Genomic DNA, 16,518 nt, shown 5'->3' on the forward strand with positions numbered 1-16,518 from the left:
AACCCTGTCTCTACTAAAAATACAAAAATTGGCCAGGTGGTATGGTGGGTGCCTGTAGTCCCAGCTACTCGGGAGGCTAAGGCAGGAGAATTGCCTGAACCCAGGAGGCGGAGGTTGCAGTGAGCCGCGACCACGCCACTGCACTCTAGCCTAGGAGACAGAACAAGACTCTCATCTTGGAAAAAAAGAAAAAGGAAGAAAAGAAAATCAGTAAATTGATTTAGAGCATTTTAAATCTGAGATTGTTATTATCACATCCAAGAGGAAACATCAAGTAGGTGTCCGGAGACTGAATTCAGGGAAGAGTTACAGACTAAATAAGTCATTTTAAAACACTTTGGTGGAGGCTGTCAAAATCTGTAAGAATAACCAAACAACAATATCAATTTTACCTCATAAAATATAACTGGAATGAGTATTACCTGATGTGACGGTGCCCCTCATCATTCCTGAGTAGCTACATTTTACTATGAAAAAGGTAAGGTTTCCATCACCATATCTTCTAGAACTAGACAAGATAGAGAAGAATGGGAGCATTATTCTCCCACACGTCTACAATTCCGAAGTGAGGCAACCAACAGGATATAGGCAAAGGCCCCAAAGTGCAGCTGTACTGTCACGTGACCAAAGATAAGAGAGTCAGTTTGGAGTGCTTTTAAGAACGTATTTCTAAAATGCTTTTCAAAAGGTCTGGATCTTTCACCTCCGCCAAAGGATATGAAAATGTCTGCTTTAAAACACATCACTTGAGAAAGGGAAGAGGATACAAGATCCCAACTAATGAAAACTTTTTTTTTTTTGAGACGGAGTCTCACTCTGTCTTCAGGTTACGGTGCAGTGGCGTGATCTCGGCTCACTGCCACCTCTACTTCCCAGGTTCAAGAGATTATCCTGCCTCAGCCTCCCAAGTAGCTGGGATTACAGGCACGCACCACCATGCCCAGTTAATTTTTGTACTTTTAGTAGAGATGGGTTTCACCATGTTGGCCAGGATGGTCTCGATCTCTTGACCTCGTGATCTGCCTGCCTCAGCCTCCCAAAGTGCTGGGATTACAGGTGTGAACCACTGTGCCAGGCATGAAAACTTTCTGAAAGTCTACTTTTTGTCTAATAAACCTATGGAAATATTTCAAATGAGCCTATCCTCATCTGGAACATGAAACTGCATTTATTCATTCAACATATGATTATTGAGTACCTACTATGTGCCATGAACTCTTCTAAGTCCTGAAGATACAGGACTGAAAGAAAGAAAACAAAAACAAAAGAAAAACCTCCCGTGAAGAAAAGTACTTTTTAAAGACAGAGTTAGCCAGCTGGTGCCCAGTGCCATGGAGAAAAAAGTGAGGGCACAGTAGGGGTAGGGATGGTGCAAGAACTGGAATGTTAAATAGGATGGTTAGGGAAGGCCTCCTTGAGGTGCTGAAAACAGTTGTGAAGAATGAATGAGTAGTTTTCCATCTTTTTTGTGCCTGAACACAACTGAGATTTAGTTATATGGAATGAAACACCTAGAGATAAGCTAAATATTAAAAAGACCAACTGTTAGGCCGGGCATAGTAGCTCATGCCTCTAATCCCAGCACTTTGGGAGGCCGAGGCAGGTGGATCACCTGAGGTCAGGAGTTCGAGACCAGCTTGACCAACATCGTGAAACCCTGTCTCTACTAAATACAAAAAATCACTCGGGAGTGGTGGCACACATGTGTAATCCCAGCTACTTGGGTGGCTGAGGCAGGAGAATCACCTGAACCCGGGAGGTGGAGGTTTCAGTGAACCAAGATTGAGCCATTGTACTCCAGCCTATGCAACAAGAGCAAGAAACTCTGTCCCAAAAAAAAAAAAAAAAGAAAAGAAAAGAAAAGAAAAAAAAAGGCTGAGCATAGTGGCACATGCCTGTAATCCCAGCATTTTGGGAGGCCGAGGCAGGTGGATCACCTGAGGTCAGGAGCTCGAGACCAGCCTGGACAACATGGTGAAACCCCGTCTCTACTACAAATACAAAAAAAAAAAAAAAATTAGCTGGGCCTGGTGGTGGGCACCTATAGTCCCAACTACTCAGGAGGCTGAGGCAGAAGAAGCGCTTGAACCCAGTGAGCCAAGATTGTGCCACTGCACTCCAGCCTGGGTGACACAGCAAGACTCCGTCAGTCAAACTGAATTAATATCTAAAAAATCAAAATGAAACTGATAAAACAGATCCTTAAGAAGCAGATGTCTGTAACTCATGAGAAATAGTGGAGCCTTCAGAGAGTAATTCAAATTATCTAGGTAAAAGGGACTGGAAAGTGAAGACATTCCAAAAGGTAGAGAAAGTAGAAAGCCCAACAGCACAGACAACTGACGTTCTAAGAACTCCATGAAAAGCCACAGGTCGGGCCCGGTGGCTTATGCCTGTAATTCCAATACTTTGGGAGGCAGAGCTGGGCAAATTGCTTGAACTCACAAGTTTGAGACCAGCCTGGGAAACATGGTGAAGCCCCATCTCTATTAAAAATACAACAAATGAGCCAGGCATGGTAGCTCACACCTGTAATCCCAGCACTTTGGGAGGATCACTTGAGACCAGCCTGGCGTCTCTACTAAAAATACAAAAAAATTAGCTAGGCATGGTGGCAGGAGCCTGTAATCCCAGCTACTTGGGAGGCTGAGGCACGAGAACTGCTTGAACCCAGAAAGCGGAGGTTGCAGTGAGCCGAGGTAACACCACCGCACTCCAGCCTGGACAACAAAGCAAGACTCTGTCTCAAAACAAACAAAAATGCCGGGCGTTGAGTCACACCTATAATCCCAGCTGAAGTGGGTGGATCATGAGGTCAGGAGTTCAAGATCAGCCTGACCAACATGGTGAAACCCCATCTCTACTAAAATACAAAAGTTAGCCAGGTGTGGTAGTACGTGCCTGTAATCCCAGCTACTTGGGAGGCTGAGGCAGGAGAATCACTTGAGGCTGGGAGGCAGGGGTTGCAGTAAGCCGAGATCACACCACTGCACTAAGTTCTGGGTTACAGAGCCAGATTCCATCTCAAAAATAAATAAATAAGGCCAGGCGCACTCCAGTGAAACTCCATCTCAAAAAACAACTAAAGCAACTATAGATATTGCTAAATTGCTCTCCCAAAGGTAGTACAAAGTTGCTGCCAACAACATATGAAAGTACCTATTTCTCCACAATCCCACCAACAGAGTAACAACCATCTTTAATTTCTGCTCATCTCATGAGCAAAATAATGAATTCCTTAATCTGCACTTCCCAGAAGACTTCAGTGGGGCTGTGCATCTTGTGTTGACTGGCTATCCTCATCTTCTTCTCTGTGAAGCATCTATATTCATGTGTTCACTTTCCTATCGGATTATCATTACTGATTTGTAGTTCTTTTCAAGTTGGGTCACGAATTAATGTTCTAGCATGCTTCAAACATTTTTAAAGTATCTTCTACTAGGTTTCAAATTTTATACAGTCAATGTAGAGGCTGGAAAACAGGGTGTCCTTTATAGTATCTAGATTTTGTATCTTGTTTTAGAAAGCTTTTCCTGCTCCCAAGATTATAAAATTATTCTCCTATATTTTCTACTAATACTTCCAGAGTTTTTGGCTTTTACATTTAGCTGTTTAATTCATGCATTTAGATTTTTTTTTCTTTTGGTGTGAAGTGAAAATTAAACCAAATATTGAATATTCCATACTTTTTCTATAATTTGAAATGCCACCTTTTGTCATATAAAGTCCCACACATTTATTAATCCATTTCTGTGTTCTCCATTCTGTTCTACTGATCTGTTTTCTATTCCTGAACCACTACAACGCTGTTTTAATTCCTGTGGTATGCAACAGCTTTCTATAGTGCCATTTTTCAACCTTCCCTGTCCCTCCCTAAAAACAAACTACTGCCGGGTGCAGTGGCTTATGCCTGTAATCCCAGCACTTTGGGAGGCCGAGGCAGGCGAATCACCTGAGGTCAGGAGTTCAAGACTAGCCTGGCCAACATGGCGAAACTCTGTCTCTACGAAAAATACAAAAATTATCCAGGTGTGGTGGTGCATGCCTGTAATCCCAGATACTCGGGAGGCTGAGGCAGGAGAATGGCGTGAACCCGGGAGGCGGAGCTTGCAGTGAGCCTAGATCACGCCCCTGCACTCCAGCCTGGGCGACAGAGCAAGACTCCGTCTCAAAAAGAAAAAAAAAAGATCCATTTGAGAGTATTAAAAACAATAGCTACTTCCTATTGTCAAACTAGACTGATGACCTTTCTTACACTTACAGAAGTGAGATTAAAACAAATCAAAACCAAAATTAAAAGCTCAATCACAGAAGTACACTCCAGTTGCGGGACATTCAATGCAACAGAGTGCAAAGTCACAGTCAGGAGAGGAGCCGGGTTTCCTTCAGTCTGGAAAAAGCCACCAAGTTCTACCAAGAAACCAAATGAATACCCCACTTGACTTTTTTTCTTCATCAAACTTCCCAGTCAAAAAGTATTTATCCCATCATCACACTTCAAATATATAAGTGCTTCATGTAAATGCACTTATGCAGTACAATAATACTTCACCTGAGTAGGTAACTCCGCGACTTACAAAGTAATTTCATTTTCATATCTGATTTCATCATCACAAATACCCCCATAAAGGCAGCTTGCTATTATTTACAAATTCCAAATGAAAATGAACAGAAAATTATAAATAATCACTTGTTCAACATCATTAAAAAGTCTCTGATTGGCCGGGCGCGGTGGCTCACGCCTGTAATCCCAGCACTTTGGGAGGCCGAGGCGGGCGGATCACAAGGTCAGGAGATCGAGACCATCCTGGCTAACACTGTGAAACCCCGTATCTACTAAAAATGCAAAAAATTAGCCGGGCGAGGCGGCGGGCGCCTGTAGTCCCAGCTACTCGGGAGGCTGAGGCAGGAGAATGGCGTGAACCCGGGAGGCGGAGCTTGCAGTGAGCCGAGATCGCGCCACTGCACTCCAGCCTGGGCGACTAAGCCAGACTCTGTCTCAAAAAAAAAAAAAAAAAAAAAAAAGTCTCTGATTTCCAACCCAATGCTCTTTTTACATTTCAACATGCTGGCAATATGAACTAGAAGTAAGATTTTGTAAGATTTTAAAAGAATAGTGATTTAGATAAGTACTGAAAAAAAAAAAAAAAGATTTCAGGCTTCCTGTGATGACAGAAAAACAAAACTTAACTCACACTTCTTATTTTCTAATACTTCCTCAGGTAATTAAAGAGCTTTCCACACATTAAATGCCCTTTGGGGAAAAAAATCCCTTTATTCACCACTTAATTGTAATCATTCCCATATTATAGGGCTGAATTTAATCTTAGAACTCAAATTGAGAGAAAATACAGCCAAGTTTATCTGGTACAATACATTGCAAATGACCTTTGAAACCAAGTGTTTTAGCCTAGTTAAAATTATGGAACTGTCAGGAAGGAAATGTGTGAAAATGTAATCCTTTATCACTGACAATACTGCAACTTCCTCATCTTCACCACAAAGAAACAAACATAATTCAGCCTCCAGCAGTTCTGCATTGTTAGATGAGTCTGCATTTTTTGTTTAAAGTACCTTGGGCTTAACAGGCCTTGCTGCTGTGTTCATGTTCTTAACATGTTCAAAAATGACTACTTCCATGATTTTAGCAGTTCATATACACCTAATTTTTTAAAGTCTTTCTTTATCTTGAATAAGAATATAATTATACAACCCATACAACACCACTGTGGAAGGAGTTAGTAAATCAGACACATTAATCAATTTTGAATTTTTCTTATGCCCTGTGAATAGACCCAAAGCCTAATAACATATTGAGCCAACTCAGTACACAGAATATACAAAATTATAAGATAAAAAAAATATTGAAAAGAAATTGACATTTGCAATAGACAAGCTCCAAAGAAGGCAACCTAAGAAAATAAAGTATGAACACCGTAACCTGAAAAACAACAGTGTTAAAAGTGTTTTTTCTAAAACACTTGAATAGATTTTTTTTTAATCAAGTGTCAACTGACACTTGGCGTTAAGGTAAACCCCCTTAATTTTTAAGAGACAGATAGTAGCAAAAAAAATGTACTGTATATTAATATGGAAGAACAATGTAGCCCTTTACAACAGAAAACAAAATGTGGACTAATGATTGATTACACTATTTACCAGTCCATATCCAATATAACCATAACAAAAAATAAAACAAAAACAGACATAAGCCAAAATATCAAACATATAAAACATGGTACTCAAAGTGATTCAATGTTAACAAGTTAAGATTGTCCAGCCTTAAGTGAAGAAAAGCTAAGCACTTTTGCCTCTGATTTCACTGTACAAGGTGAAAAGAAACCAGATCAAAAGATGGGATGCATAGGCCAGACATGGAGTTCTCATGCCTGTATCCAACCCTGGGAGGCTAAGGCAGGAAAATCGCTTGAACCCAGGAGTTCAGAGACCAGCCTGGGCAACATAGCAAGACCCTGCTTCTATATAACATTTTAAAATTAGGGCCGGGCGCGGTGGCTCACACCTGTAATCCCAGCACTTTGGGAGGCCCAGGCAAGTGGATCACGAGTTCAGGAGATCGAGACCATCCTGGCCATCATGGTGAAATCCAACCTCTACTAAAAATACAAAAATTAGCCAGGCATGGTGGTGTGTGCCTGTAATCTCAGCTACTCGGGACGCTGACGCCAAGAGAATTGCTTGAACCTGGGAGGTGGAGGTTACAGTGAGCTGAGATCACGCCACTGTGCTCCCACCTGGGCGACAGAGCGAGACTCCATCTCAAAGAAAAAAAAAGAAAAAATTAAAAAATTAGGCTGGGTACAGTGGCTCACACCTGTAATCCCAGCACTTTGGGAGGCCAAGGCGGACAGATCACTTGAGGCCAGGACTTCACAACCAGCCTGGGCAACATGGCAAAATCCAGTCTCTACTAAAAATACAAAAATTAGGTCGGGGCGGTGGTTCACACCTGTAATCCCAGCACTTTGGGAGGCCGAGGCGGGTGGATCACCTGAGGTCGGGAGTTCGAGACCAGCCTGACCAACATGGAAAAACTCTGTCTCTACTAAAAAATACAAAATTAGCCGGGCGTGGTGGCGCATGCCTGTAATCCCAGCTACTCAGGAAGCTGAGACGGGAGAATCGCTTGAACCCAGGGGGTGGAGGTTGCGGTGAGCTAAGATCTTGCCATAGCACTCCAGCCTAGGCAACAAGAGCGAAACTCCATCTCAAAAAAAAAAAAAAATTAGAGGGGCATGGTGTCACATGTCTGTAATCCCAGCTACTCGGAGGCTACGGCACAAGAATCATGCTTGAACCCAGCTTGAATCACACTGTAATCCCAGCTACTAGGAGGCAGAGGTTGCAGTGAGCCAAGGCTGAGCTACCATATAATAGAGCAGGATTCTGTCTCAAAAAAATATATATTAAACAGACCTAGGCCTGGTGACATGTGCCTGTGGCCCCAGCTATTTGGGAGGCTGGGTTGGGAGGATCACTTGAGCCCAGAAGACTGCAGTAAGTCGTGTCCAGGCCACTGCACTCCAGACTAGGTGACAGAGCAAGACATCTTCTCCAAAAAATAAAATGAGATCTACAAATGCTACTAATTGTCAGATCTGTTATTTTCTTCCAGTCCAACTAATTCATTTATTGTCCCTACTCTCCAAATAATTTACGCTTAAATTAATATAGTCTGCAGATGTAACAACAGGGACTTTGCCTGTGTTTTTTACTGTTACTGCTTATTTGGATTTTTTGAGATAGTCTCATTCTGTCACCCAGGCTAGAGTGCAGTGGCATGATCTCGGCTCACTGCAACTTCTGCCTCCCAGGTTCAAGCGATTCTCCTGCCTCAGCCTCCCAAATAGCTGGGATTACAGGCACCCGCCACCACGCCTGGCTAATTTTTGTATTTTTAGTCAAGACGGGGTTTTGCCATGTTGGCCAGGCTGGTCTTGAAGTCCTGATCTCAAGTGATCTGCCTGCCTTGGCTTCCCAAAGTCCTGGGATTATAGGCATAAACCACCGCACTAGGCCCTTATTTTCTTTTTAAAGTAATGTTCACAGAGTCCATAACTGGAATTGCTGCCTTTTTTTTTTTTTTTTTTTTTTTGCATAAGGGGGGTGCTTTCCACTAGAAAGTGAAAAAAATGATATACAAACTCTCAAAGTGCTGTTAATACTTGCATCCTTTTTTAAAAGTTTTTTCTACAGAAAACTTGAAAAGTACAGGAAAGTACAAGAAAAATCATTTCTAGTTTCACTATCTACACTTTCATAAGTGTGAATATCCTTTATTTCTTTTCTGTTTTTTTTTTTTTTTGGTTTTTGGTTGTTTTTTTTTTTTTGAGATAGTCTCGCAGTGTCACCCAGATTGGAGTGCAGTGGCCAGATCTTGGCTCACTGCAACCTCCACCTCCGGGTTCAAGTAATTCTCCTGCCTCAGCCTCCCAAGTAGCTGGGATTACAGGCGCATGCCACCACGCCCAGCTAATTCTTGTATTTTTAGTAGAGACAGGTTTTCACCTTGTTGTCCAGGCTGGTCTCGAACTCCTGACCTCAGGTGATCCACCTGTATGGGCCTCCCAAAGTGCTGGGATTACAGGCATGAGCCACCGTTCTGGGCCCTTTAAGTCATTTCTAAAAGAATTATGTTCACTTTTTGTTCCATGGTTTACAAAATTGCAATTACACTATTTTCTAAATGGTTTTCATATAAGAACAAGTATTTCCCACACCTTTAAATTGTATTTGGGCTGATTTTTAATACCTTTTTTGATTGAAATTCCGTCCTTAGCGTAAAATGTTAAAAATTATGAATTAAGGCTGGGCGCGGGGGTTCACGCCTGTAATCCCAGCACTTTGGGAGGCCGAAGCCGGCGGATCACGAGGTCAGGAGTTCGAGACCAGCCTGGCCAACATGGTGAGACCCCCCCCCCCCCCGTCTCTACTAAAAATACAAAAATTAGCCAGGCGTGGTGGCGGGCACCTGTAATCCCAGATACTCGGGAGGCTGAGGCAGGAGAATCGCTTGAAACCGGAAGGCAGAGGTTGCAGTGAGCCGAGATCGCGCCACTGCACTCCAGCCTGGGCAACAAGAGCGAAACCCCGTCTCAAAAAAAAAAAAAAAATTATGAATAAAAATAATACCCTCACCATCTCCATCTTCCGCTATATGACCTGAGCTCAGAAAACAATAGTAAACCATTCACATTGGGTGTGTGTGATAAATACCCCGAGACGTGTGGGGCCCAATAAGATTCTAATCCTAAAAGATACGATGCGTTAATAGCGACATTTCAAGCACTATCCTGTAGACTGGAGGAGACAAATCTAAAATTCATAGTACTATAGTTAGCTATTCTAGCTACAAAAATGCCCCACTGTGTTTTTCAATAAAAGTAGAGCAGAACAGTACACATCTCATCACTCAACAAAATACCTTACTTGGCGCTCCCAATAGTGCTAAACATAACGCGTACAAGGCACTGCATGAGGCAGCTGTTAATGAGGACAAATCGGTTAGGAAGACCAAAGCTAAAGGAGGCCAGTGAGTTGGAGAAGGGTATGGAGAGGTATTTGATCATCATCAGGCTGGCGTGCCAGCGGAAGTAGCCGGGCATTATTTAATATTTAATCTTTCTATTCCTGACATCACGGGGGCTCAAACGTCATCAAAAGACAGGCTGGCATTAAACCCGGCAGGGTGACGCACATAACATCTTACCATATGGATTTTCATCAGTCCAGACCGACCAGCACCTCAGAGCCTGCCCAGTGAAGGAAGGAGGGTGCCCCAGGCCGTCCGCTCTCCCACTGTTGGCGCGCAGCTCAGTATAGCACACGGGGTTTGGAGGCTGCAAGACCACCGGACCGGATGCCCCAGGGGCCAGCTCGGGCCTCCGGGACTGTGGACTCGCGCACGGCCCGAGGAGGTCGCCCGTGCGGCCGCTGACGCCAGGCGTCAAGTCCCCGCCCGAGCAGCCCCAGCCTAGGAGGCGGACCACGCCACTGCTCCTCTACTGAGCCGAGGGTGTCGGCCAGGGACTCAGACAGTCGGCACAAACCCCCTCCCGGGGTCTAAGCCCGCCTAGTACAGTACCTGAAGGGGCAACGCCACCTCCGCCCAATTGTGCTGGCTGCCCCAGTGGCGGCGGTCACAGCTCGGGCGCCAATGACGCCTCTTATAAAAACAACAACCTGCTCGCAGGCGTCTGCAGCCCGCAGGCGGTGACCGGCTGGGCGCCGCAGTGCATGCCGTGACGCGTAGTCCCGCTTGCGCCTCCTGCCAGGCACCGGTGAAGAGAAGAACTACCACTCCCGAAGAGGAGCGCAGGGCGCCGCCGGGCGGCTGCAGGAAGCTGGGCCGGGCGGCCGCAGATCCCCACAACATCCGGGAGCCGGCGACCACTTCCAGTTGCTATGGATACGAGTTGCAACCTCCAGAAAGGATTCGTGGTTTCACCGGGAAAACAACTCCCCGGATTAAACGGATAGGTTTACACATACTGATCCACCCAGCTATTTATCTTCTATTTGCTGCTTTAATTGGGTGCGGTTAAAACGCCACGTCCCTAGGCGTTCACCGGCTTTCTTGCCATCTACTGCATGCAAACTGACTTTGCCGAAAAAATTAACAAAGAAAATAGCGAAAATGACAGACCGCGACTGGGTGAGTTTAGGCAGAGGGATAGATGTTTGGGAATGTTGGTATTCGTTGGTATAATTTGAGGCACCACCTACTCCTACCAGTCCCAACCCCACAACCCCGAAAAACACTTTACAAGGCAGCTACTGAGCTTTTACATTTACACATGTAAATGTACGTTTCCTTAAATCCGAATAGCCTCTAAAGGTGTAAAGACCATCGGGATTGTATGCACTCATACCCTACTGCAAACTGTTAGTGATGGTTTTGAACAAGAAAAACGTACTTTGTTAATTGTATACATAAATTGTACTTTGTCAAAGAAGGGAGTTGTTTTAAAAAAGGATATGGTGACCGGGCGCGGGGCTCACGCCTGCAATCCCAGTAATTTGGGAGGCCGAGGCGGGTGGATCACCTGAGGTCAGGAGTTCGAGACCAGCCGGACCTACATGATGAAACTCCGTCTCTACTAAATACAAAAAATTAGCCGGGAGAGATGGCGCGCGTCTATAATCCTAGCTACTTGGGAGGCTGAGGCAGGAGAATCGCTTGAACCTGGGAGGCAGGCAGAGGTTGCAGTGAGAGGAGACTGCGCCACTGAACTGCAGCCAGGGCAACAAGAGCGAAAGATATCTTACATTTATATTCACTCTTTACAGAAGCAATGAAAAGTTTAGGTTTCATTCTCTGTCCCCTAATTGTGGTAAAAGTAAATCAATAAATGAAAAAATAAATAATAAACGTAAACATTAGCAAGGAAGATGGTGGGCCTGAGCAGAGACAAAAGAGTGCCTCAAAATTAGACCTTTTTTATTTTTGCTTTTCTATTAACTATATTTAACATCAACAGTGACATCAAAAAAATCTTAATTTTATAGTTACAGCTTCTGCGATGGGCATTATTAACTAATGACTTGTTTTCATTTATCTTTTTAAGTATATATTTATCTATACCGAAGGACTTCAAAAAGTCAAGGTGGTCTGGCTTTCTCTAACTTTAACTGAAAATTAAATTACTAAGAAAGCTAATACCAGCTACTGGTAGATTTTTATACCTTTCAAGCCACTTTCACAGGCCAATTTTAAGATGTAATTTCTTCTGTAAAATTATTTACAATTTTAACCTTTTTATCATTTAATAAAAGTTGTTGACATATGTGGCAGATAATTTAAACTCATCCTTTTATTATTCTTTGTATTGGCTGTTTGTTTCGTTCTTAATTGTAGTCAGTTTGAACTCCACATTTTAAGAATATCAGGTTTGAAGAAGGTGAAACCCAAATAAGAAAACTGCAGTGGTTGTCTATGATGTAAAGTATAAAGCAATGGGCCTTTTGTTTCAGAATCTATAAACATTTGTGAATTATCCTGGAAATCTAAAAAAATTTTAATTTAGGATTTAACTTTTCCAGATTTTGCGGTACTAATTATGCCAACAAAGTTTATCAGCTAATTTGTCTTCTGTTTTGACTAGATTTCATTTTCTGCATTATGTTTTGAGCCAAAGCTGATCGGAATTCTAGAACCAGTAGTTAAGGAAGGTCATTTGATGACAAAAAGAGTTCTCAGCTGGGCGCTGTGGCTCACGCCTATAATCCCAGCATTTAGGACCCAGTATTTTGGGAGGCCGATGCAGGTGAATCACCTGAGGTCAGGAGTTCAAGACCAGCCTGACCAACATGCAGAAAACCCATCTCTACTAAACATACAAAATTAGCTGGGTGTGGTGACGCATGCCTATAATCCCAGCTACCTGGGAGGCTGAGGCAAGAGAATCGCTTGAACCGGGGAGGTGGAGGTTGCAGTGAGCCAAGATCATGCCATTGCACTCCAGCCTAGGCAACAAGAGTGAAACTCCATCTCAAAAAAAAAAAAGAGTTCTCAGTGACTGAAGGAGATAGTATTAATAACAACAACAAATCTACAAGTTGCCCTGGGCAACCTGCTTAGGTGCCCATAAAAGTAAATTACAGTGGTACTTTTCCCCACAAGTCACAGGGCCGCCACCTTCTACCTATAAAGCTTTCCCCTGTGCTGAGGAAACGTAGAAAATTGGAGAAAAGCTGATCAGTTGAGATACCATCAAAATTTTATGATTCTTATGATTTACTATTATCCAGTATCTGTGTTGTTAATATTTAAAACAAATTAATAAGCAGTATCAAAAATAATAAACAGCAAGATCTGATGAGAATAACATTGATGACACTTAGTGAACCTGAGTTCTATTTCCAGCTTTGCCAACTACAAACTTATGAGTATTAAGTGAATATTAGCAAACCATATTTGCTAATATAAGGTGTTATTAACCTGTAAATTTCAGAACTGATTCTGGAAGATCATATATTGAGGTAAACCTGCAAAAAAGAAAATAATAAAATCTGGTGAGGCCTGGTGGCTCATGACTGTAGTCCCAGCACTTTGGAAAGCCGAGGCAGGCAGATCATCTGAGGTCAGGAGTTCAAGAACAGCCTGACCAACATGGTGAAACCCCATTTCTACTAAAAACACAAAAATTAGCCAGGTGTGTTAGCAGGCACCTGTAGTCCCAGCTACTCTGGAGGCTGAGGCAGGGGAATCACTTGAACCTGGGACACAGAGGTTACAATGAGCTGAGACTACACCACTGCACTCCAGCCTAGACGACAGAGCAAAACTCCATCTCAAAAAATAAAATAAAATAGTGATAAAAATTGATTTCATTTGGCCAGGCGCGGTGGCTCACACCTGTAATCCCAACATTTTGGGAAGCCGAGGCAGGTGGATCACTTGGTCAGGAGTCCAAGACCAGCCTGGCCATCATGGTGAAACCCCATCTCTACTAAAAATACAAAAATTAGGCTGGGAGGTAGTTCACACTTGTAATTCCAGCACTTTGGGAGGCTGAGGCGGGCGGATCACCTGAGGTTGGGAGTTCAAGACCAGCCTGACTAACATGGAAAAACCCCATCTCTACTAAAAATACAAAATTAGCTGGGCGTGGTGGTACATGCCTGTAATCCCAGCTACTTGGGAGGCTGAGGCAGGAGAATTGCTTGAACCCAGGAGGCGGAGGTTGCAGTGAGCCAAGATTGCACCATTGCAGTCCAGCCTGGATGACAGAGCGAGACTCCGTCTCAAAAAAGAAACACACAAAACAAAACAAACAAATCTGCTCCATCTCCATGCTACCACCTACTATATATTGTCATCATTACTCACATGGACTATTGCAGCTCCTCACCACATTCACACAGGCCCTAACAACAGCCAAAGTAATTTTACTAGAATTATATTACATCATGTCACACCTCTCCTTAAAACCCTTCAATAGCTTTCCATTGCTTTTACAATAAAGGTTCAGATTTTAAACACAGTCAACAAAACCCTGAGAGATCTGACCCCTGGCTCTCTATTCTGATCTCATGACATTTTCACCCTAATTTATTTGACTTGCCATACTTTGTCCCCACCTCTATCTTTTACTTCCTTGCTTTATAGTCAATCTTAGATTGAATGGTACTTCAGTGGCATGGCTTTCCCTAACCCCCAGCACTAGGTTAGAACCCCCATTGTGTCTTCATTAATATGTTGTATTTTTTTTTCTTCATAGCAGTTATCACAATTGTAATTATTCAGTTAGCTGTGTAATTAGTTGCTTAATGGCTGCCCACATACCCAGGCTAACCCTGGATGTTTATCTTGTTCCTTTTTCACTCTAAAATAAAGCTGTACTTCCTCTTCTAACTATGACTTTTCAGATTTTCCCTATGATTTACAGACTTTTCAATAAATTCTCATAGTTGTAGTACAGAATGTTTAAAAAGCTACCTTATGCATATTTTTGACAAGTTCACTCTGTGTACAGGTGTATGTGATTTTAAGGGTAGTTTTCAATGTCAAGAGAAGAGACCACCAAACAGGCTTTGTGTGAGCAATAAAGCTTTTTAATCACCTGGGTGCAGGCGGGCTGAGTCCGCAATGGGAGATAGAGGTGGGACCGTTTTATAGGATTTGGGTTGGTAATGGAAAATTACAGTCAAAGGGGGTTATTCTCTGGCGGGCAGGGGTGGGGGTCACAAGGTGCTCAGTGGGGGAGGTTCTGAGCCAGGAGAGTGAATGTCACAAGGTAATGTCATCAGTTAAGGCAGGAACTGGCCATTTTCACTTCTTTTGTGATTCTTCACTTGCTTCAGGCCATTTTCACTTCTTTTGTGGTTCTTCACTTGCTTCAGGCCATGTGGATGTATACGTGCAGGTCACAGGGGATATGATGGCTTAGCTTGAAATCAGAGGCCTGACATTCAATCCCCTCAAGAGAACAGAATTTCTAAAAAAGGGAAGTGGGTGGGACTGAATTTTATTTTATTTTTTTCAGAACTTTAAAATGGAGAATGATTTTATGTGTTTGTTTTTTAGGACAAGAAAAGTACTTCACTTTCAAATTCAGACACAGAAATGAAATCTGAACAACTGCCTCCTTGTGTGAACCCTGGCAATCCTGTGTTTTCATGTATGTTGGATCCGAAGACACTCCAGACAGCCACCTCACTATCAAAACCTCAGATGATTATGTATAAAACCAATTCAAGTCATTATGGTGAATTTCTACCTATGCCACAGTTTTTCCCCTGCAAATATACTCCAAAGGAGCAAGTATTTTCAAGCCATATCAGAGCAACTGGATTTTATCAAAATAACACTCTAAATACTGCACCTGACAGAACCAGAACTCTTGATTTTCCTAATATTCAACACACTCTATGAAAATACATTTCTTTGTATATTGAAAAGAAAATATACTCGGGAAAAATGAGTGTTAAATCTAAGGGTAGAATACCTAATTGAGATAAAAAGTTTATAATCAATTTTTAAAATAAGTTAAATAATTTCAACTGATAACTGAATGACAATGACTTTTTAAATGAAAATATGTTCAAAATAGCAAAATAAAAGGTAGAAAGTGTTAGTCCATGTAATCCAAAAGCTTCAAAAGCCTTTTATATTTTATTTACTTATCTATTGAGTCTACTTATCAAGACAGAGGAACACAGGAGCTGTAAGAAAAAAAATGATTTAAGGAAGATTCTGACCAACAATTTCACACTTTGGTTTTTGTTTTTGTTTTTTGTTTTTTTTTGAGATGGAGTCTCACTCTATTGCCCAAGGTGGAGTGCAATGGCGCGATCTCGGCTCACTGCAACCTCCGCCTCCCAGGTTCAAGCGATTCTTCTGCCTCAGCCTCCCGAGTAGCTGGGATTACAGGCACTCGCCACCATGCCCAGCTAATTTTTTGTATTTTTAGTAGAGATGGGGTTTCACCCTGTTAGCTAGGATGGTCTCAATCTCCTGACCTGGTGATCTGCCCGCCTCAGCCTCCCAAAGTGCTGAGATTACAGGCGTGAGCCACTGTGCCTGGCCAACACACTTTTATTTTTTATTTTTGGAGACAGGGTTTCACCTTGTCACCCAAGCTGGTATGCAGTGGCATGATCATGGTTCATTGCAACCTTGGACTCCTGGGCTCAAACCATCCCCCACCTCAGCCTCTACTAGCTGGGACTACAGGCAGGAACAACATGCCCCCGGCTAATTTATAGGGGGTGTGTGTGTGTGTGTAGATGGAGTTTCGCTGTGTTGCCCAGGCTGACCTCAAACTCCTGTCCTTAAGCTGTCATCCTGCCTTGGCCTCCTGAAGTGTTGGGATTACAGGAGTGAGCCATGCTGCCCAGCCAATTTCCCACTTTTAACATAATGTTAGTTCCCACTGCTAGGCTGGTGGAAGAGATAACTTGTAATTTATTGATTCATTCAGCAAATATTTTTTGAACCCTGACTGATGACAGACTGTACTATGCAAATAGAGGTACAGAAATAAAAGACAGTGA

General features: G+C 42.9%; 2 protein-coding genes across 9 annotated transcripts in view; one reads left to right on the plus strand and one right to left on the minus strand.

The window, feature by feature from the left end:
* CCPG1 (cell cycle progression 1) overlaps positions 1-10,255 on the minus strand; it is a 50,133-nt gene extending 39,878 nt beyond the window's left edge. For 4 of the 8 annotated variants that reach the window (XM_077939444.1, XM_077939442.1, XM_077939440.1 and 1 more), the window contains exon 1: positions 10,106-10,255. The gene's annotated coding sequence lies outside the window, so the exon portion shown is untranslated. Of the gene's footprint in view, positions 1-9,730 lie in introns of all 8 variants that reach the window. The other 4 variants (XM_077939445.1, XM_077939443.1, XM_077939441.1 and 1 more) reach the window with 1 other exon arrangement.
* Positions 10,256-10,579: 324 nt separating this feature from the next.
* On the plus strand, positions 10,580-15,616 carry PIERCE2 (piercer of microtubule wall 2). The gene is made up of 2 exons (XM_001089888.5): positions 10,580-10,675; positions 15,050-15,616. Exons 1-2 carry the CDS (start codon positions 10,658-10,660, stop codon positions 15,395-15,397), a joined length of 366 nt encoding a protein of 121 aa, XP_001089888.1. The 5' UTR covers positions 10,580-10,657; the 3' UTR covers positions 15,398-15,616.
* The last annotated feature ends 902 nt before the right edge of the window (positions 15,617-16,518 follow it).

This window comes from Macaca mulatta, chromosome 7, assembly GCF_049350105.2.
Source record: "Macaca mulatta isolate MMU2019108-1 chromosome 7, T2T-MMU8v2.0, whole genome shotgun sequence".
NCBI lineage: Eukaryota > Metazoa > Chordata > Mammalia > Primates > Cercopithecidae > Macaca > Macaca mulatta.